The 21,258-nt window shown below is 41.4% G+C and overlaps 1 protein-coding gene across 1 annotated transcript in view; it reads left to right on the top strand.

Moving 5' to 3' along the window:
- The first annotated feature begins 2,285 nt into the window (after positions 1-2,285).
- ndufb9 (NADH:ubiquinone oxidoreductase subunit B9) overlaps positions 2,286-21,258 on the top strand; it is a 20,638-nt gene continuing 1,665 nt past the window's right edge. The window contains exons 1-3 of the mRNA XM_039667315.2: positions 2,286-2,429; positions 9,488-9,680; positions 15,630-15,743. Of these exons, the coding sequence (XP_039523249.1) occupies positions 2,341-2,429; positions 9,488-9,680; positions 15,630-15,743 (396 nt within the window). The 5' untranslated portion in view covers positions 2,286-2,340. The remainder of the gene's footprint in view (positions 2,430-9,487; positions 9,681-15,629; positions 15,744-21,258) is intronic.

The raw sequence follows: 21,258 nt of genomic DNA, 5'->3' as shown, positions 1-21,258 counted from the left end.
TCGGCCTGTCACTCACATGAGATCGCAGCCGTTACTGGGCCACAGCCATCCAATCAATTCCCCCTGACAGAATCAAGCCCCGCCCACATGTGTTCTCGTTTCAGGAGCGTTTCACTCGGATGTACGTCCAGTAGCACTTCACTTTCATGACGAGCTTAATAATGCATAAAGTGATGGGATCCTGACACATAAGATGATGAATATTGCTTCCTTAAAACCATGATTTAAAATTAAAGCAAACAAAATATGAATATCAGCTGTCAGCACTCTGATTGGTGACGGTCTCCTGTTTTCAGCCGCAGCGTTGCTGGACTCGGTAGTGGAATGGCCACAGCAATACAAGTCCTGGTCCTGTGGGATAAAATCCAGAGTCATCTGAGTCTGAGACAAGACTGAGAAACAAAGTGCTGACATTAGTGTGCGTGTGGATGTGTGTGTGTGTGTGTGCTGTCACATGTTACACCGTCCCTCTCGTTACCTCATTATATCATTATTCCTCTTCTTTCTCCTGGCTCTCGTCTGAGGACGGCGTTAACCCTGATGTAGTTACATTCATAGCTCTAGTCTTCGTCTTGTCTTATTTTCCCTGTCCTTTTCTTTGTCTAAGTTTTTTTTCCTCTATTTTTTCACGTACACTAGCATCTCATTCCTACTTTCGCTCCTTTTGCTGCTATATTGTGAAAAGCGCTATATTATAAATATACTTGACTTGACTTTTGAGCTCCGTTGTTTCGTCTTTTCTGTCTCCCTCGTCTGTTGAGTTCTCCAGGTCAAGGTCACACTCAACACACAGACCAGAGCCTCGGTCATACACACACACAGGTTGTGATCTATTAAACACACACTTGACGGGAGAACGTACGAACATCTGGAGGTGGAGATCTGAGGGACTGATGAAGGAAAACCACCTAATATTCATTATGAATCATAATCATAAATACAGTGCATGTTCACAATAACAGTTTATATAAATAAAAGAATGATTTAAACTCTGTTTCACATCTGATATACACATTTAGATTAAATGTACAATTCTCATTAATGGAGTTAAGCACTTACAATATATGAAATCATTGCAGAGAAGTTACAACATTTTTTATATTCTAATTTGTGATGTAGGCCATGATGAGAACTGTCACGGTGTGGGTTTTGTCTTGACTGTCGGCTGTTTCCGTGTTTGTCATGTGATCCTGCCATGTGTCTTGTCATTTGTGAATTGTTTGCTTGTAGCTGTTATGTTCCTGTCCTGAGGTCCGTGGTCCGTTGATTCCTCTGGATTATGGGGAAACCAGGTTCTCTCTCCGCTTCGCCTACCTCATCTTACAAGAACATGTTGTAATGTAATGAGTGAACGCTGTGAGGCGCTACTGCGTCACCATCTGAAATGCACAGGCACACACAAGCAAAGCCGGTTCAGGTCAACCACATGCGCTCTCCTGTCATACATTATTCTAATAAATAGAAACATTAGTAGCGTATGCACTGCTTATGAACACTTTTCCTGTGGCATGCTGTGTTTTAACGTTTGCTTAGTGCATGATAATAGCAAAACTCATGAACTGAGAAAATATTTTCACACAAATAATGATCAGTAATGGCCTATCAGTTTCCATTAAATAAAGCAATTAAAAATGCTATTTGGCCAGTAGAAAAGGTTCGAGAAACAAGGCAAAGATAGGCTACTAAATTATTTTTAGCAATGTAATGTGACGCACATCCGAATCTCATATTTTCCTAATGTCTTGTACCGTTAAACATGCAATAGTGTGGATGAATATGCATATGCAAATGAGATGCAGATGAGGATATGCATAGAAAAAACAGGCTTTGTAAGCTCATATATGGTTAATTCAGAGATAATAATATATAATAATACAATAAAAACATAACTCATGTCTTAATCTTCCTCATGTTTTATAAGTTTGATGTGCACTTTTAGTAAGGATCTTACGCACAGTTTTATAAATGAGACCCCTGATGCTCAATGGTTAGGGTTATGCTCAATATAACCCAGGTGGAAAACTTCAGGTGAAATGTCACTTGCTGACATTAAATTGCTTCACTTGCCTAAATAAAACAGGTATGATTTTTTTTAATGAACTGATAAACTAGGCTAAATGTTTTAAATTCAGGATAACCATAATAACCAGTGCTGAATACTACACTTACTAGTACTTTTACAATATCTTTCTTTGACAGAAATAATATTGTGCTAGTACGCGGTTCTGAATTCACCACAGGTTCAATCCACCCGATTCCCAAAACACTGATTCGATACTAAAGATTCGGATGTCGGTTTCTCACGCGCATGCGCAGTACCGCAGCGACTAACAGTGCAAGATGGCGGCCGCCTATCTGACCCACCAGCAGAAGGTCCTGCGGCTCTACAAGAAATCCCTGAGACACCTCGAGTCCTGGTGCATCTTCAGGTGAGGGTTAGCTTTATAAATGCTAATTGCAGGTGTGTATATTTGAATCCGTGTTTATCGGCCGATCTGTGAACATAAACACTGTGTTCGATCTCATGCTAACTCCTGTTTGGTTAAGTACGAACTACATGACCTTTCCTGCACATTTGCTCGATGTGAAGTGACATTAAAAGACCCAGATGCATTTATTTGATGAAGATCGCTTTGATCAAACTGTATACAATCCAATTCAGTTTCTCATGTTCAGAGCAGTGGTTTATTTCGTCGTTCTAACTTCGTGTTGTGTTGATATGACTCCTCGTTGTTTGGGATCTCAGATGAGTTTCTCACTGTCACGATAACAAATTTAGCTGGACGATAAAGTTTCCAAGAAATTATTGCAATAAACGTTAATATTGGCATTCTGAGACCAATTACATCTAAAATAATGATAATGGCATAATAATGCAGGTGCACCTTTTCAAAGATCCATTAACATTTATTTCTAAATACTTTAACAATGAAAATGGAAAACATTTTAAATATCCAAAATAAATGAACAAAACAACCAAAAACAATAAAAGCAATGTCTCTGTTGACAAAATAATGCACTTGAATAAATATCAATATAAATAAAACCCGACCCTAAGATGAATTATTTGCTATTAAAGGGTCACTCCACCTCTGGAAAGATGAATGTGTATTTAAAATGGGTAATTTATGTAGAAGAAATGTGAAATTATTTTTTGAATTTGGAGATTTCTAGACTAGGGCTGGGCGATACGGCTCAAAACTGTATCACGATATCAGTGTTTCATATCGGTCGATATCGATAATTATTGATCATTTTTTTATGACCCATTTAAAATAAGGACCAGGAGAAAAATATATTACATTTTAAACATTTTTATTTTAAACTTGACCTTCCTCTGATTATAATCTCAAGACAGAAATGTCAACATAACCATGGAAAACTGAAATAATAAAAATGTAAACATAAGTCTAAAATCACAATCTGACCTGCAAACTCCTCAGAGTAAAAAACAAACGAAAGATCGAACGAACCCCCCTCACTGCCAGAATTTAAGTCGGTTTTTTTACGTGATTATTGTCATCATTGTTTTAATCAATGCTTGTGACAAATATTCTGGGTTGCTGTTTGAAATTAATATGATTATTGTAGCTGGACGTGTATGTGTGTGTGTGTGTGTGTGTGTGTGTGTGTGTGTGTGTGTGTGTGTGTGCGCCGCACGTGCAGTTCAGAGAGAGTTCTCGAGTCGACTCTCTTCACTTTTCAAAGCATCGGTGAAGAAGCTTTGCCTCTGATGATAGGGCTGGGGGCGAGTCCAAAAAGAATCGATTCCGAGGCGTTGGGAATTGAGAGTCGATTCCAAAGGTTCAAAATGCAAAGGTTGGAATCGATTCCATTAAGGGGAATGATCTTACTCGACTCGTTGTAGTTTAGGATAAGTAATAAATCTGATTTATGAAATCAATCGACAAAAAAAATCTAATTATTTTTAAGTCATTAAATTCAAGTTCACGTAAATTTTTCCCTCCGCTGCGGCTGTCTGACATTGATCTTCTATTCAGCGTCAAACGCGTCGCGCTCGGTTACGACAGTCAACATGATGAAACTCTCTCCAAGATGATTCACTGTTACTGTTATTATGCTTGACCTGTAGATAAAGCTCTATGGTTTCACATAAAATGACTATGACACAGGAGAGCACTATCATTCTTCACTCGCAATTTTCACAAGATGTAAACAGCACTGGTCCAGAAGCACTTCCTGTTTCAGTTTGTAACTGTTTTCTTTATTTCACATGTAAAGAAAACATCTTAAAGATGTTTGTTTAACTTTTTGATTCAGTTTTATATGTTCTGTTGGTTGTATTTTATCCCAGCTTTTGTGTAGTGTTAAAAAACTGAAACAGGAAGTGCTTCTGGACCAGTGTTGTTTACATCTTGTGAAATGGTCTAACGGACATGTTTGAGGACAAGAAATGAAAACCAATGCGATATAATGAATGTCCAAAAGATGGAGCACACAGCCTGTTTTAAAAAGGGGTTGGATAAATATGTGTTGCTTTTAAAACGGTGTGTGTGACACTTTGACAGGAAATACTGTGTGACAAAAGCATTTCATTGCGAGTATAGAGCTGGTAAGTCCCGCCCATCCGTTTATATTTAAAGGTCGAAAAAGCGTCAATGCAAGTGAATGAGAGAAAATAATTATTGTGCCATGAATGTAACATTTGTCTGTGAATTTTTTAATATAATTTCTCATGTAATGAGTTTGACAGTATATTGTATGAGGGCGATTCCACAGTTTAGGCCTAACTGCAAGGACAACAGCCTGCAAAATTAAATCTTCATGCAGAAAGCCATTGTCCTCAGGTTAACATCCTGAGACAACCTGGGATACAGCTGTGTGAAAGGCAGGATAAATCTGGCAATGTTAAACTTGTAAACTTTGATCAAGTTGAGTTGATGTAAAATTTAACGTGTGTAACATGGACGAAAAAACGGTGTAAGTTCAAGTGTACTTAATCTAATTCAATTTAATAAAATTCTGGTTGAATCCAATTTCATGTTTTGCTTTGTTCCTAATTTAGTGTAGTTATGAGTCATGCGTTGTGCATTGTGCACAAAACTGCAATATGACTTCCATGCAGGCAGGGTGCCCATCTAATATGATCCGTTCTATAAACCTAAAGGTGCATTTTTGAGTCTGGTATGTTCATAAACTTAAAGCCAGCAAAATTACTAACAAATACCACAGGTATATTTATTTGCCAAATGTAGAAGACAAAGGAACTCCTAAGTGTGCAAAGTTATAACGTGTGTAACGTGGACGGGAAAAAAAACAATCCTGCAAGATTGCCTCTGTTATTTTTATTAGGCTTGGTGTGCTAAATATGATTGGGAGAAATAATACACAAAACTATCAGCTCATTGTACAGAAACATCCACTTTTGGTATGGCACAATGTCTAAAAATTGATTTATTTTTCTAACATTTAAACTTAAACCACATTATTAGATTACCCTTTGACTTTATGAATATGCATAAAATGACAGCTTCATCATTTTTATATATTTTTTGTGCATTTATTTAAAGACAGCATGTACCATTTTTTTCACATGTGTCATTAATTGTCTTTAATGTCTTTTTTGTCTTTATTGACAATTAATATTGGCAATATTAATTTTTTCAGAACATGTAGTCAGAATTACCGAAATAATAATAATAACACAACAAATAGGGAGATTATGTTTTATTTATTGTAATCAGGGGCCTCATTTATAAACGTTGCGTACGCGCAAAAGAAGGCGTACGCCGCTCTCTACGCAATAGTTGGTATTTATAAAAAGCAAACTTGACGGTAAAATGTGCGGTCCTTCACGCAAGCTCTGACCCAGGCGTACGCACAAAAACGGGTGAAATGAGAAATGGCGACACTGTCGGCAGATGGAAAAAACACGTGAAAGTGTGTGAAACTGTAGACGGTTGTGTAAAATAAACTGCAATACTGCCTCTCATAAATAACACGAATACTTCACAAAGTAAGTCTTAACAGCTTACAATTAACAGCCTACACAAACACCCGTTTGATCGATCTGTAACAGAAATGCAAATTAACACATATTTCCAAAAAGAAAGTGAAATATTTTCTGCTATAATATTGGTATGCAATTCATCATCATAAATAAGATGGTAAACAGAACGAAATAATGTACAAAACTAATATTCTCGCCAATATGTCCATCTAACGGAGCAGATATAGCAATTAGATAGTCAGTCAGATGGATAGATAATTAGGGAGATATATAGATAGATCGATAAATATTATTTGTCCACTGGGAAAAGTTGTTTTCATAGTAAAAATGTCTTGGTATATGCATTTAGTTTGTTTTATTTTTGATACGTATGACGTGTCTCAACCATTCAGAAATCTGCAAGAAATATACATTTGCGTTGAACTATTTCCCATTTCCAAGTAGATTATAACCGACATCCGTAGCTTGTCAGATGCAGAATTAATGGATGTAAATAAAATGCCCCATCACAATGCGTATAATGACGCACAATGGCTGATCTTGAGCTCTTAGAAGATGTGGCGATTAAATGGAAGGATTCGGAGTGAACGCATCATCTTCACAACAAAAGGTGTGGAAAAATATATTATTTATTCAAGAATTATGCAGTTTATTATGCAGTTTATTTCAGTTAGCACAGTCTTGATTTCGCCCAACTCCTCGGCCACCTCTTGAATTAATTACTAGACGCTTTTTTGCCTCGACTTTGATGTCCGACCATTTCTTGTTTATTTCGGCCACAGTCCGAGGTTGTGAGGCTACAGCATTACGGCGTCTGCAACCTTTTGCCACTCAAGTGGCACTTAGTAATGCCCACACTGTGCCCTCCAAACAACATTTTTCTCCTCTTTTCCACCTCACCAACGATAACTTCTACTTCAAATTGAGTGAAGTTGCATTTTTTTTTTTATTTCCTCTCTGTGTTTAACATGATTTCGCAATCGATGAATATTAACTTTTGGGCATTTCACGGACTATTTATGGGCAACTATGGGCGTGACATGAAGCCGCAAAAGCTGCGCTACATTTAGAACTGAATGTGATTTATTAAGGGAAAAATGCGTAGGATGTGCGTGCGCACGGTTTTATAAATCCGAATATTTTTGTGCGTACGCACGTCCTATGTTTCATCCGTACGCCACTTCTGACGCAAATCCTACGCAAAGTTTTATAAATGAGGCCACAGGTTTGTTAAAAGTTTGCTTGCATGAGGTTAGTTCGTTTGCACATTAACATTGCACTTTATATCTTAATTTTTTAGTGTAGCAGAATTAAACGGATGTAAAATTATTATTATGTGACATTTTATTGACAATATTTTTACCACAAGCTAATGTTTAAACTAGCTTAATGTGTGCCATTAGTGCGGGAAATCTGCGTGTGTGCCTTACATGCCCAGTTCACTGTTTAACAACCTGCGCTTGACGCCGACAGATTATTCTAATGGCATAAGTGATATTGTGTTAACGCACTATTAACGTGTTAACTTGGACAGCCTACCCTAAATTCTTACTAACATTTTGACAGAAAATAAAATCATCATCATCATCAAAAAATGTCATTGATGATGTTGACTTTCACGAAAAGCTTATTGAGTCAAAATACGCGGAAAACAACGTTCGAAGTTGGATAGCCTCAACATTTCTGTCCAATTTACGAACATGAAGCGCAGAATCTGTCAAAATGTATACAACCACCATTCATGCATGATCGTTATGAACACGACACTGCTTTCGGTCCAAAACCATGCACATGATATCGACTTGATCACTGTTTTATCCTTTCTCACCACAATGATCCTATTTAATGTTTACTTAACCAAAGTTTACCACGTTCGTATCATTTTAATGTTCGTAACATTTTGGACAGAATCTACAAACTTGCCCACATTCGTCGAAATCTGTTAACTCTTCCTCCCACGCAGAACGATCGTGACCTAGACCTATGAAAAGGTTTCTCCAGTGTGAAAGCCCCTAATGTTTCTCTGAACTGGAGCCATACCGGCATCTGCCCAGCAGAGACGTCCGAGGGTCGTAGGTTAAACCGTTGGGGAGGCTCAAGTCATCCTTGACCAGGACCCTCCGATTTGTGCCGTCCATGTAAGCCATCTCAATTTTAGGGGAGTCCCTGTTCCAGTCGGCCCAGTAGATGTAGCTGATGGAGAAACAGACATTGAAAACACTTCCCATGAACTATTGCACTGCAGAAATTAGTGGAATCACTCAAATTCATAATGAGTATATAAACAAAACAGTGATTTAGTCAAACATGCATGCATTAAATATTGAATAACATTAAAAATTATAATGAATATGTAATATGGTGCATATATTTAGCAAAATTCTCCTCTCTAGAGTTAGTTTTCTAGCTGACTAACTGACTAAGTTTAGGTCACATGGTTTTTCTGAGGTCAATGTGACGTTTACAAGCTGTTTAACTGACGTCTTTGCACGGGGGAAACACTGATTGAGCGATTCCATGTGACATAATACGGATTTGGATGTTCAGACGTTCACTCATGTTTATTCGGCGCTGTGACTGGTATTATTAAGCCGGAAGAGGAGATCATGTGCAGCTTCTCTTGACAAAACGCTCTTTATGTTTTTGAATTTCATAAGAAAATGGACGCAATTCGAAATTTGAGACTTTATTTCATAATAATAGTCACAAAGATCATTGCGATTTATTGGATGGGATGCGCTCTATAATGTTCCATTCATCCATCAAATGAAAACAGGATGACTAATCGATTCTTGAGATTTAAGAATCGATATCGGTTCGTAAAAATGAGAATCGATTAATATCGAGAAATCAATATTTTTTACCCAGCCCTGCTAGACAATCTTATTTCTGACCGGTGAACCGTTGAGACATTAGGAGATGAAATTCAGCGTCAGAATAAAATGTTCGAGCGTTATGATTTTTTGACAGAAAATCTCGGCCCCTGTTTTATCTCGATTTATTAACAATTTATCATGTATGTATTGCATTAAAATATGCATTGCATTTATGAAGAAAAGGTTCAGCACCCAAGGCCCTATCACTGGTGTTCAGCGTCTTCGGGCGGATTGCAGCAACAGCCATTAGGATTGTTTGTGATTTGGTCTGAGGGACTCACGACTACTAATGTTTTACAGATTTTGATGGTTTTAGCGATAAAATGCTTTGTGAAATACTGGCAAAAATGTAGGAGTTGAGACCCTCATTTTTTTTTAGTTTCTCCCAAATTGGCAAATGGTGCTCTTCTGTCACTTTTGACCAACAAATTGTACATGTTTGAAGTTAGGTATGGTATGAAACTCGTACACGAACACACAAAAAAGTTGGGCATGATTTGAAAAGTCTGAGTGGCGGTAAAAAGTCACACTTGTGGTCTTCATGGTCAAAAGGCCACCATAGGAAATTAATGAAACAGGCGAAAATACGGATAATTGTTTGTGTGTAAATTGTATCAATAAAGTTTCTGTTCTCTTTCAGGGATAAATATCGGTTCTACGCGTGTCTGATGCGAGCACGCTTCGATGAGAATAAGCATGAGAAGGACCTGGTGAAGGCCACGCTGATGCTGAAGGCAGGAGAAGAGGAGTTCTGGACCCACCAGCACCCGCAGCCCTACCTGTTCCCCGACTCCCCTGGAGGCACGTCCTACGAGCGCTACGAGTGCTACAAGGTGGGTGACCGGGCTAACGCTACGAGTGCTATGAGCACTACGAGCGCTACAAGGTGGGTGACTGGGCTAACGACTCGCTACGAGTGCTACAAGGTTTACTGTGGAGAGGTTTTGCAGAGGAATATGTGTTGGTCTAATTACCAGTGGGAGACAAATGTCTTGAAAGTAGGGTACTCGATTTTTAAAAATCCTCGATTGCAATTTACCTGTGTCTAGTAACCGGCATAATACGGGAAGTGGCACGTTCCATCGATGAGAATCCATGAACCGCATTATTTGACTGCACAGTGTATTAAAACCATTTAAAACCTTACTATAGCATAGTTCTATTGTGAAATCAATTAAATAAATGTCCTGCATGTTTAATATACATGTGCTGTGATCATGTACATGTGTAGGCCACGCATCTCAGAGCGACTCCGTTCACAGCAAATGCTGATGCTCATGAACTGTCATGCGTGGAGTGTCTCAAACTTAAAAAGGCACAGTGTGTTGAGAGCATGCCGGAAGTCCCCGGATGATCTACTATTCCCGATCTAACTGTTTTCCCTGTTCTCCTGATTCCCTGTTCTCCCAATTCCCTGTTCTCCTGATTCTCTGTTCTCCTGATTCCCCCCTCTTCTCCTGATTCCCTGTTCTCCTGATTGTCTGTTCTCTGTTCTCCTGATTCTCTGTTCTCCTGATTCCGCCCTCTTCTCCTGATTCCCTGTTCTCCTGATTCCCTGTTCTCCTGATTCCCTCTTCTCCTGATTCTCTGTTCTCCTGATTCCCCCCTCTTCTCCTGATTCCGCCCTCTTCTCCTGATTCCCTGTTCTCCTGATTCCCTGCTCTCCTGATTCCCTGCTCTCCTGATTCCCTGCTCTCCTGATTCCCCCCTCTTCTCCTGATTCCCCCCTCTTCTCCTGATTCCCCCCTCTTCTCCTGATTCCGCCCTCTTCTCCTGATTCCGCCCTCTTCTCCTGATTCCGCCCTCTTCTCCTGATTCCCTGTTCTCCTGATTCCCTGTTCTCCTGATTCCCTGTTCTCCTGATTCCCTGCTCTCCTGATTCCCTGTTCTCCTGATTCCCTGCTCTCCTGATTCCCTGCTCTCCTGATTCCCTGCTCTCCTGATTCCCCCCTCTTCTCCTGATTCCGCCCTCTTCTCCTGATTCCGCCCTCTTCTCCTGATTCCCTCTTCTCCTGATTCCCTGCTCTCCTGATTCCCTGCTCTCCTGATTCCCTGCTCTCCTGATTCCCTGCTCTCCTGATTCCCTGTTCTCCTGATTCCCTGTTCTCCTGATTCCCTGTTCTCCCGATTCCCTGTTCTCCCGATTGTCTGTTCTCCTGATTGTCTGTTCTCTGTTCTACTGGTTCTCCTGATTCCCCCCTCTTCTCCTGATTCTCTGTGATCCTGGTTCTCCTGGTTCTCCTGATTCCCTCTTCTCCTGATTCCCTGTTCTCCTGATTGTCTGTTCTCTGTTCTCCTGATCCCCCCCTGCTCTCCTGATTCCCCCCTCTTCTCCTGATTCCCTGTTCTCCTGATTCCCCCCTCTTCTCCTGATTCCCTGTTCTCCCGATTGTCTGTTCTCCCGATTGTCTGTTCTCCCGATTGTCTGTTCTCTGTTCTACTGGTTCTCCTGATTCCCCCCTCTTCTCCTGATTCTCTGTGATCCTGGTTCTCCTGGTTCTCCTGATTCCCTTTTCTCCTAATTCCCTGTTCTCCCGATTGTCTGTTCTCTGTTCTCCTGATTCCCCCCTGCTCTCCTGATTCCCTGTTCTCCCGATTCCCTGTTCTCCCGATTGTCTGTTCTCCCAATTGTCTGTTCCCTGTTCTCCCGATTGTCTGTTCTCCCAATTGTCTGTTCCCTGTTCTCCTGATTCCCTGTTCTCCTGATTGTCTGTTCTCTGTTCTCCTGATTCTCTGTTCTCCTGATTCCGCCCTCTTCTCCTGATTCCCTGTTCTCCTGATTCCCTGTTCTCCTGATTCCCTGTTCTCCTGATTTCCTCTTCTCCTGATTCTCTGTTCTCCTGATTCCCCCCCTCTTCTCCTGATTCCCTCTTCTCCTGATTCCGCCCTCTTCTCCTGATTCCCTGTTCTCCTGATTCCCTGTTCTCCTGATTCCCTGTTCTCCTGATTCCCTGCTCTCCTGATTCCCTGCTCTCCTGATTCCCTGCTCTCCTGATTCCCCCCTCTTCTCCTGATTCCCCCCTCTTCTCCTGATTCCCCCCTCTTCTCCTGATTCCGCCCTCTTCTCCTGATTCCCTGTTCTCCTGATTCCCTGTTCTCCTGATTCCCTGTTCTCCTGATTCCCTGCTCTCCTGATTCCCTGTTCTCCTGATTCCCTCTTCTCCTGATTCCCTGCTCTCCTGATTCCCTGCTCTCCTGATTCCCTGCTCTCCCGATTCCCTGTTCTCCCGATTCCCTGTTCTCCCGATTCCCTGTTCTCCCGATTCCCTGTTCTCCCGATTCCCTGTTCTCCCGATTCCCTGTTCTCCCGATTGTCTGTTCTCTGTTCTATTGGTTCTCCTGATTCCCCCCTCTTCTCCTGATTCTCTGTTATCCTGGTTCTCCTGGTTCTCCTGATTCCCTCTTCTCCTGATTCCCTGTTCTCCTGATTGTCTGTTCTCTGTTCTCCTGATTCCCCCCTGCTCTCCTGATTCCCCCCTCTTCTCCTGATTCCCTGTTCTCCTGATTCCCCCCTCTTCTCCTGATTCCCCCCTCTTCTCCTGATTCCCTGTTCTCCTGATTCCCCCCTCTTCTCCCGATTGTCTGTTCTCCCGATTGTCTGTTCTCCCGATTGTCTGTTCTCCCGATTGTCTGTTCTCTGTTCTACTGGTTCTCCTGATTCCCCCCTCTTCTCCTGATTCTCTGTGATCCTGGTTCTCCTGGTTCTCCTGATTCCCTTTTCTCCTAATTCCCTGTTCTCCCGATTGTCTGTTCTCTGTTCTCCTGATTCCCCCCTGCTCTCCTGATTCCCTGTTCTCCCGATTGTCTGTTCTCCCAATTGTCTGTTCCCTGTTCTCCCGATTGTCTGTTCTCCCGATTGTCTGTTCTCCAAATTGTCTGTTCCCTGTTCTCCTGATTCCCTGTTCTCCCGATTCCCTGTTCTCCCGATTCCCTGTTCTCCCGATTCCCTGTTCTCCCGATTGTCTGTTCTCCCAATTGTCTGTTCCCTGTTCTCCCAATTGTCTGTTCTCCCAATTGTCTGTTCCCTGTTCTCCTGATTCCCTGTTCTCCTGATTCCCCCCTCTTCTCCTGATTCCGCCCTCTTCTCCTGATTCCCTGTTCTCCTGATTCCCTGTTCTCCTGATTCCCTGCTCTCCTGATTCCCTGCTCTCCTGATTCCCGGTTCTCCTGATTCCCTGTTCTCCTGATTCCGCCCTGCTCTCCTGATTCCCTGTTCTCCTGATTCCCTGTTCTCCTGATTCCGCCCTGTTCTCCTGATTCCGCCCTGTTCTCCTGATTCCCTGTTCTCCTGATTCTCTGTTCTCCTGATTCCCTGTTCTCCCGATTCCCTGTTCTCCCGATTCCCTGTTCTCCTGATTCCCTGTTCTCCTGATTCCCTGTTCTCCTGATTCCGCCCTCTTCTCCTGATTCCGCCCTCTTCTCCTGATTCCGCCCTCTTCTCCTGATTCCCTGTTCTCCTGATTCCCTGTTCTCCTGATTCCCTCTTCTCCTGATTCTCTGTTCTCCTGATTCCCTGTTCTCCTGATTCCCTGTTCTCCTGATTCCCTGTTCTCCTGATTCCCTGCTCTCCTGATTCCCTGCTCTCCTGATTCCCTGTTCTCCTGATTCCCTGTTCTCCCGATTCCCTGTTCTCCCGATTCCCTGTTCTCCCGATTGTCTGTTCTCCTGATTGTCTGTTCTCTGTTCTACTGGTTCTCCTGATTCCCCCCTCTTCTCCTGATTCTCTGTGATCCTGGTTCTCCTGATTCCCTCTTCTCCAGATTCCCTGTTCTCCTGATTGTCTGTTCTCTGTTCTCCTGATTCCCCCCTGCTCTCCTGATTCCCCCCATCTTCTCCTGATTCCCTGTTCTCCTGATTCCCTGTTCTCCTGATTCCCTGTTCTCCTGATTCCCTGTTCTCCTGATTCCCCCCTCTTCTCCTGATTCCCTGTTCTCCTGATTCTCTGTTCTCCTGATTCCCTCTTCTCCTGATTCCCTCTTCTCCTGATTCCCTGTTCTCCTGATTCCCTGTTCTCCTGATTCCCCCCTCTTCTCCTGATTCCCTCTTCTCCCGATTGTCTGTTCTCCCGATTGTCTGTTCTCCCGATTGTCTGTTCTCTGTTCTACTGGTTCTCCTGATTCCCCCCTCTTCTCCTGATTCTCTGTGATCCTGGTTCTCCTGATTCCCTCTTCTCCAGATTCCCTGTTCTCCTGATTGTCTGTTCTCTGTTCTCCTGATTCCCCCCTGCTCTCCTGATTCCCCCCTCTTCTCCTGATTCCCCCCTCTTCTCCTGATTCCCTGTTCTCCTGATTCCCTGTTCTCCTGATTCCCTGTTCTCCTGATTCCCTGTTCTCCTGATTCCCTGTTCTCCTGATTCCCTGTTCTCCTGATTCCCTCTTCTCCTGATTCCCTGTTCTCCTGATTCCCTGTTCTCCTGATTCCCCCCTGCTCTCCTGATTCCCTGTTCTCCCGATTGTCTGTTCTCCTGATTGTCTGTTCTCAGTTCTACTGGTTCTCCTGATTCCCCCCTCTTCTCCTGATTCTCTGTGATCCTGGTTCTCCTGATTCCCTCTTCTCCAGATTCCCTGTTCTCCTTATTGTCTGTTCTCTGTTCTCCTGATTCCCCCCTGCTCTCCTGATTCCCCCCTCTTCTCCTGATTCCCTGTTCTCCTGATTCCCTGTTCTCCTGATTCCCTGTTCTCCTGATTCCCCCCTCTTCTCCTGATTCCCTGTTCTCCTGATTCTCTGTTCTCTTGATTCCCTCTTCTCCTGATTCCCTGTTCTCCTGATTCCCTGTTCTCCTGATTCCCCCCTCTTCTCCTGATTGTCTGTTCTCCCGATTGTCTGTTCTCCTGATTGTCTGTTCTCAGTTCTACTGGTTCTCCTGATTCCCCCCTCTTCTCCTGATTCTCTGTGATCCTGGTTCTCCTGATTCCCTCTTCTCCAGATTCCCTGTTCTCCTTATTGTCTGTTCTCTGTTCTCCTGATTCCCCCCTGCTCTCCTGATTCCCCCCTCTTCTCCTGATTCCCTGTTCTCCTGATTCCCTGTTCTCCTGATTCCCTGTTCTCCTGATTCCCCCCTCTTCTCCTGATTCCCTGTTCTCCTGATTCTCTGTTCTCTTGATTCCCTCTTCTCCTGATTCCCTGTTCTCCTGATTCCCTGTTCTCCTGATTCCCCCCTCTTCTCCTGATTGTCTGTTCTCCCGATTGTCTGTTCTCCCGATTGTCTGTTCTCTGTTCTACTGGTTCTCCTGATTCCCCCCTCTTCTCCTGATTCTCTGTGATCCTGGTTCTCCTGATTCCCTTTTCTCCTAATTCCCTGTTCTCCCGATTGTCTGTTCTCTGTTCTCCTGATTCCCCCCTGCTCTCCTGATTCCCTGTTCTCCCGATTGTCTGTTCTCCCAATTGTCTGTTCCCTGTTCTCCTGATTCCCTGTTCTCCCGATTGTCTGTTCTCCCGATTGTCTGTTCTCCCAATTGTCTGTTCCCTGTTCTCCTGATTCCCTGTTCTCCCGATTGTCTGTTCTCCCGATTGTCTGTTCTCCCAATTGTCTGTTCCCTGTTCTCCTGATTCCCTGTTCTCCTGATTGTCTGTTCTCCCGATTGTCTGTTCTCCCAATTGTCTGTTCCCTGTTCTCCTGATTCCCTGTTCTCCCGATTGTCTGTTCTCCCGATTGTCTGTTCTCCCAATTGTCTGTTCCCTGTTCTCCTGATTCCCTGTTCTCCCGATTCCCTGTTCTCCTGATTGTCTGTTCTCCCGATTCTCTGTTCTCCTGGTTCTCCTGATTCTCTGTTCTTCTCCAGGTCCCTGAATGGTGTCTGGATCACTGGCACCCGTCGGAGAAAGCCATGTATCCGGATTACTTTGCTAAGAGGGAGCAGTGGAAGAAGCTTCGGGCTCAGAGCTGGGATCGAGAGGTGCTTCTCCTTACACACATCACACCGCATGCTTTACACCTTTGCCACTTCATCACTTACATCTATAAGTCATTATATAAAAAATTAAAAATATTTTTTTGTGAAATATTGCAGTTAGTTTAAATGATTCATTTCACAACATTATTTTTAAGCAATGCCTCCTAAGCCAAGACAAAATCAACACGACACTGACTTTGTTTACATGCGCATTCTTAAAGGGACAGTTTGAAACGTCTTATGAAACGTCTGTCATCATTTATATCAAGTTGTTCCACCCCTGTTCGAGTTTCTTTCTTCTGCTGAACACCGAAGATGAGATTTTGAAGAATGTTGGTAATCAAGCAGTAGATAAGCTTGATGTTTTTTTCCCAATATGCACTTATCCAAGCCTCTTAAGTGTCTTTGGGTCCGCTTCGATTGATCACTGAATAGTTTATTAAATAATGGCTCGTTTCCACTGAGTGGTACGGTACGGTACGGTACAGTTCGGTTCGGTACGCAATTATTTGCGTTTCCACTGTCAAAAGTTGTGAATGGTACCAAAAAGCCGAACCGTACCGTACCACTTTTTGGGTACCCTTCCGTTGGGGTACCTAGCACAGTGAAAGGGTACTAAAAGGCGGAGCTAGACTCACTGCAGAACGGTGATTGGTGGACAGAGTATCGTCACTCGCGCGTGCTACAAGGGCATTAGAAGTATATGCAGTTGAAATATAATTCTACTGTTATTGTGTCACGAAATGTAGTTTTAAGAGTTTTTCAGGCGAGAAAGTAGTTTTTTTTAAAGATCAAATCTGTGGTTTATTTATAGATTTATGATAATTTGACTGAGATTCATTCCAAGCGATCACCGGACGCTCGTGTCCCCCGCCTGGAACAGCTTTTCCTCGGCTAGTCATCCTGATGTTTGCCGCTGACTCTGACATCTCTGTAGTGGTTAAACATGAGATATAGTTCGTCTTGTATAAACAGGTGATCTTTGGTCTCGTGAATCTATAATTCGTTCCCTGGCCAATAGTTTTGGCAGAAGGCTACGTGAAGTTTCATATCTTTGAGCGCTGAATTTCTATATTTGACTGACTGAATTGTTTTTTGATGTTATTTAAGCTTTACTGTATATCTTTTTGTACTTTTTACTTATACATTTATAATGGCCATTATTGATAAAACTGAAATTCAACAAATTTTTTTAGGCTATTTTATTACAAGATCATCTGTAATGTTGTTTATTGCAACATTTGTACCAATGCGATATGCAACACATTACATATTGACTGGAATATATTTAATATTTTTAAATTTAAACGAAAAGAGGCAGGGTTGTGTTCTATATTTAGTTTTGTTATACATATAACGTTACATACATGCAGTGATAATCAATAGGCTATGCGTTGCCTGAACCACATTTGTTTGCTTTGTTTAAAATTTATTGAAATGAAATTGAAAAGAAGCAGAGTGGTGTTTTATGACATATTTCGTTTTATTGTTGCCTAAAATGTACATACAGGGATAACCGGAGTAGCAGAGCGAGTGCCGCGTTCAAGAACGTGCTGGACTTGCGTCCTCGCGAGTCATTCTCCTGAGTCGGACTTTGCGTTGGCTACTTGGTATTCAGAAACGCCTAATGCGAGCACTTGTTTCTTGTGACAAACATGCCGAGAAGCAAGAACAAGATCTGCTGTCTGTCATCCATTGGTGTTTACTATGTCGCTTTCTTCGCGCGAAAATGACGTTGATCGCTTCTTTCCGGCAAACACGCCTATCAAGTAAGGGTACTACTGTTGGTGGTGGAAACGCAAGCCTGATCATGGTGTACCGACCCGACCCGTACTTGACTGTACCCCTCAGTGGAAACGAGCCATTAAGCAACTCAAGTTACGGTGTCCGTGAACACTGTCGTCTCCCTCCACATGTGTGCAAATCCTGAACCCCCACCAGGTGCTGCCCTTTATTAAAAAACAGGGTTAGGCCAATATTTGAGGAAAAATGCTTAAATATCAGAAGGAAATATATAGGCAAAATGAATTTTTGCTCTCTACATGCAAACCTATAACTCAGCTACGTAAGTTAACCGGTTCACAAGACCATCTGAACTGTCAGCTTAAGAATGGTGGTCAACTGATTTTTTTTTATTTATTTTTTTATGGCACTGCTGATATATTTATATTTAAACCTGCCTTTATTGATTTTTGGGGAAAAAAATAAACAGGAGGAAAAAAAAAACAAAGCAAAAACTATTAACAGCTATACTATACAGTTGTGCTCAGAAATATTGGCACACCTAATAAATATGATCAAAGATGGCTGTAAAAAATATATATGCGTTGTTTATCCTTTTGAACTTTCATTAAAAAAAACTTTGCAAAAATCTCACCTTTTATTGAAGTAAAAGAATTGAAAGTGGGGGGAAAATCACATTCTGAAAGGGGTGTGGTCATATTTTGGCTTTTACAAAAGTCCTGGGAAAACTTGATGGAGGATGGTCACCCTCTGCCGAACAGAAAGTCACTGCAATAGAAACACTTGCAGATCTGCCGATCGTCACCATCGCCCATACCGAACACAAGGCAAGTTAACTTTGACCTCAATAACAAAGCTACATCTGGGAAATAATTAGGCACAAAATGTTTTGAGTTGAAATATTTTGTCACTTGTACGTTAGGCTTTCACAAAGAAAAGTTCACAGCAAGTGGCTTTGAGCCAAAGACGAACAAACAACTTCAAACCAGACTATTATTAAGAGTGTTTTTTTATTTTTTATTGTTACTACATAAATACAGGGATATTGAATTAAGATTGTTTTAAATCTTACACGATTATAAATCCATTTTGTACAGCGTACAAAACAATCGTCCAGACAAAATGATCACAACAATATTATCAAACTCTGTAAACAATATTTAAAAAATTATTTAATTTTCAATACAATCAAAAACGGGAGACGCAAGACGGCAAGTTGTATTTGAGTGAAACGATTGGCGTCCGTTGTGAATGGATGTGCGCTGCGTATTAATGTGTTGTTATTTTTGATGCCAGTCAATATAAAGAAGGAAATGCAAAAGAATAGAATCTTGCTTGGAAAACTGCATAGAGCTGCTCCTTTATTTGGTGTTTGTTGATTTTCAAATAAAACTTGTTGAAATGTTTTCACTGTGAAGATCAGGTCTTTTTTAATACTTTCATCTCATTTGAACTAAACCGTGATAATATTGATAATCACGATAATTTTGGACACTATGATCGTGATATGAAATGTTCATACCATCCCATCCCTAGTCAGGGGTCGTGTCAGGGGTCGTGTCAGGGGTCGTGTCAGGGGTCCAATCAGAGACTTTGGCCATTCAAAGTCTGCTCCTCGCTGTGCATGAAGACCATACAGATACTCGTCCTCTTCCTGGCAGATTCAGAACATCTTTAGTAGATCTTTAGTAGATCTTTAGTAGATCTTTAGTTGATCTTTAGTAGATCTTTAGTAGGCTTGTTGCCCTGATGGTGGAAATGCGGATTTTTAATGCTTTAGCAATTTTCTTACAACACTTTCTATTGTGTGATGCTCAACAATCTTTTTGCTACAGAACTATATTCTTTGGTTTTACTCCATTTAGGGAATTTGGCCTTTAGGAACATGGAATTGTCTAGACATAACTTCTATTCCACAGGAGTGTAAATGAGGAACCCTAGTCACCCTGGTGTGTTAAAAAATGTAAATATTAATGGGAATATACTTAAGAGATATACTACTCTAGCAATGCTACTCTAATGCAATGCTACTCTAGCAATACATTATTTCATAATGTGATTTCCCCCCCCCCCCCCCCCCCATGAAACACGCTTTCAATTCTTACATTTCAACGAAAGTCGTTTTTTTTTTGTGGATTTTTTTTTTTAAATGAACGTTCAAAAGGATAAACAATGCAGATTTATTTTTTACAGCCATCTTTGATCATATTTACAAGGGGTGCCAATATTTCGGACCACAACTGTGCATATACACAATGTCAAAACAGTGGTACTTTAATATCAGAATTGGTTCATTATCAGCCAGGTTACACAGACAACATATTTGGGATTTGGGAAATATAAGGAATTCCATACTTTGAAAAAAAACTTTTCAGGTTTTGCCGTTAATGTATGTGAGTTTTTCCGAAACCAAACATAAGACAATTTCTGTAAACTTTGTTTAACACTAGGGCTTTCTGTGTCTTTCCAATGGTAAGCGACTACAATTTTGCTTGTAATAAGCAGAAGATCAACATTTGCTTATCTAGTTAAAGTTCAAGTTACAGGGAAAATAGTAAATATGCAAAGTTTAGGACATTTTGGGAAATTGTTTCACCACCTGTGATGCAAAACCCTTTCACAAAAAAAGTTTAACTTGGGGACACTTCCATAAGCAATGATATGAAGTTCCTATCTCTAGATGGTGTTTTATATGTAAACTCTAGGGGTTCTCCGATCAGGATTTTAGGGGCTGATCACGGATTACTGGAAGCTGTATCACCTGATACCGATCACCGATTACAGAGTCTGTTTGAAGCCTTCTATTTATCATGTAGCATTATTATTAAACTATATTTAACAACAATGTACATTAAGCATTACATTTAAGAGAATACAATGTATCATGAATTTACACCTGTGACATGAAAACGGGTCAGGAGAAGGATATTACCCCTCTAGGGGGGTCCGGGGCCCAATTATTTTATAGTCTACTATAACATTAAGAAAATAAATATAGCACAAATGTATAGCACAGCCATTTAATGAAGCAGCAACTTATGAAGGACAGAACAGAACAAAAAATGCTATTAATAATCTTTCTTTGCGCAAAAAGTATTATGAAATGCTTATGAAAGACTCCAATAGACTGCTTGCACACAGCGCTCATGCACATCGCGAGCGCTGAATGATGCGCTTGAAAACACGAGTCACAGCGCGCAGCTCTTCGAGTCCGCATTGAAAAGTTCTAAGCACAAAGGAAATGCATGTCGATGCATAGTGTATTATACAGTATCTATCTATGCAATAGTTTATTGAGCCTTTTCTTTTAACAGTTTTACATTTCAGTGACTATGCGCGTGAAGAACAATGATAGTGCTCTCCAGTGTTGTGATCTAGACACAGGACAATTTTGGTCATGGTGATTACGTCGGTATGAATGTAAACAGATTTGCGTATCGTGACTGGGTCTTCAACCCATGCCTTCGTAACTCATTCTGATACAGGTTATATAGACCACAAACAATTTGAATTCTTTGTAAAAAAAACATGTTTATTGCATTAATTCATTGCTTTAAGTAATTGGGGTGTGCAAAAAAATCGATTCACATTTGAATCGCGATTCAATCTTTACCGATTCAGAATCGATTCATAGAATTCCAAAAATCGATTCATAGGCTATATTTTTTAATGGCGTGCAGGGGCGGAGTGGCAATCGGGTAAGTCGGGACTTTTACCGGTGGTCCGGTAGTGTTTCTATGGTTTCGAGGCTGCGAGGGCCGGTCTGATAAATAGT

This window comes from Pimephales promelas, chromosome 12 (genome assembly GCF_988280905.1).
Source record: "Pimephales promelas chromosome 12, fPimPro1.hap1.1, whole genome shotgun sequence".
Lineage (NCBI taxonomy): Eukaryota > Metazoa > Chordata > Actinopteri > Cypriniformes > Leuciscidae > Pimephales > Pimephales promelas.
This window is presented reverse-complemented; position numbering and strand designations above follow the sequence as displayed.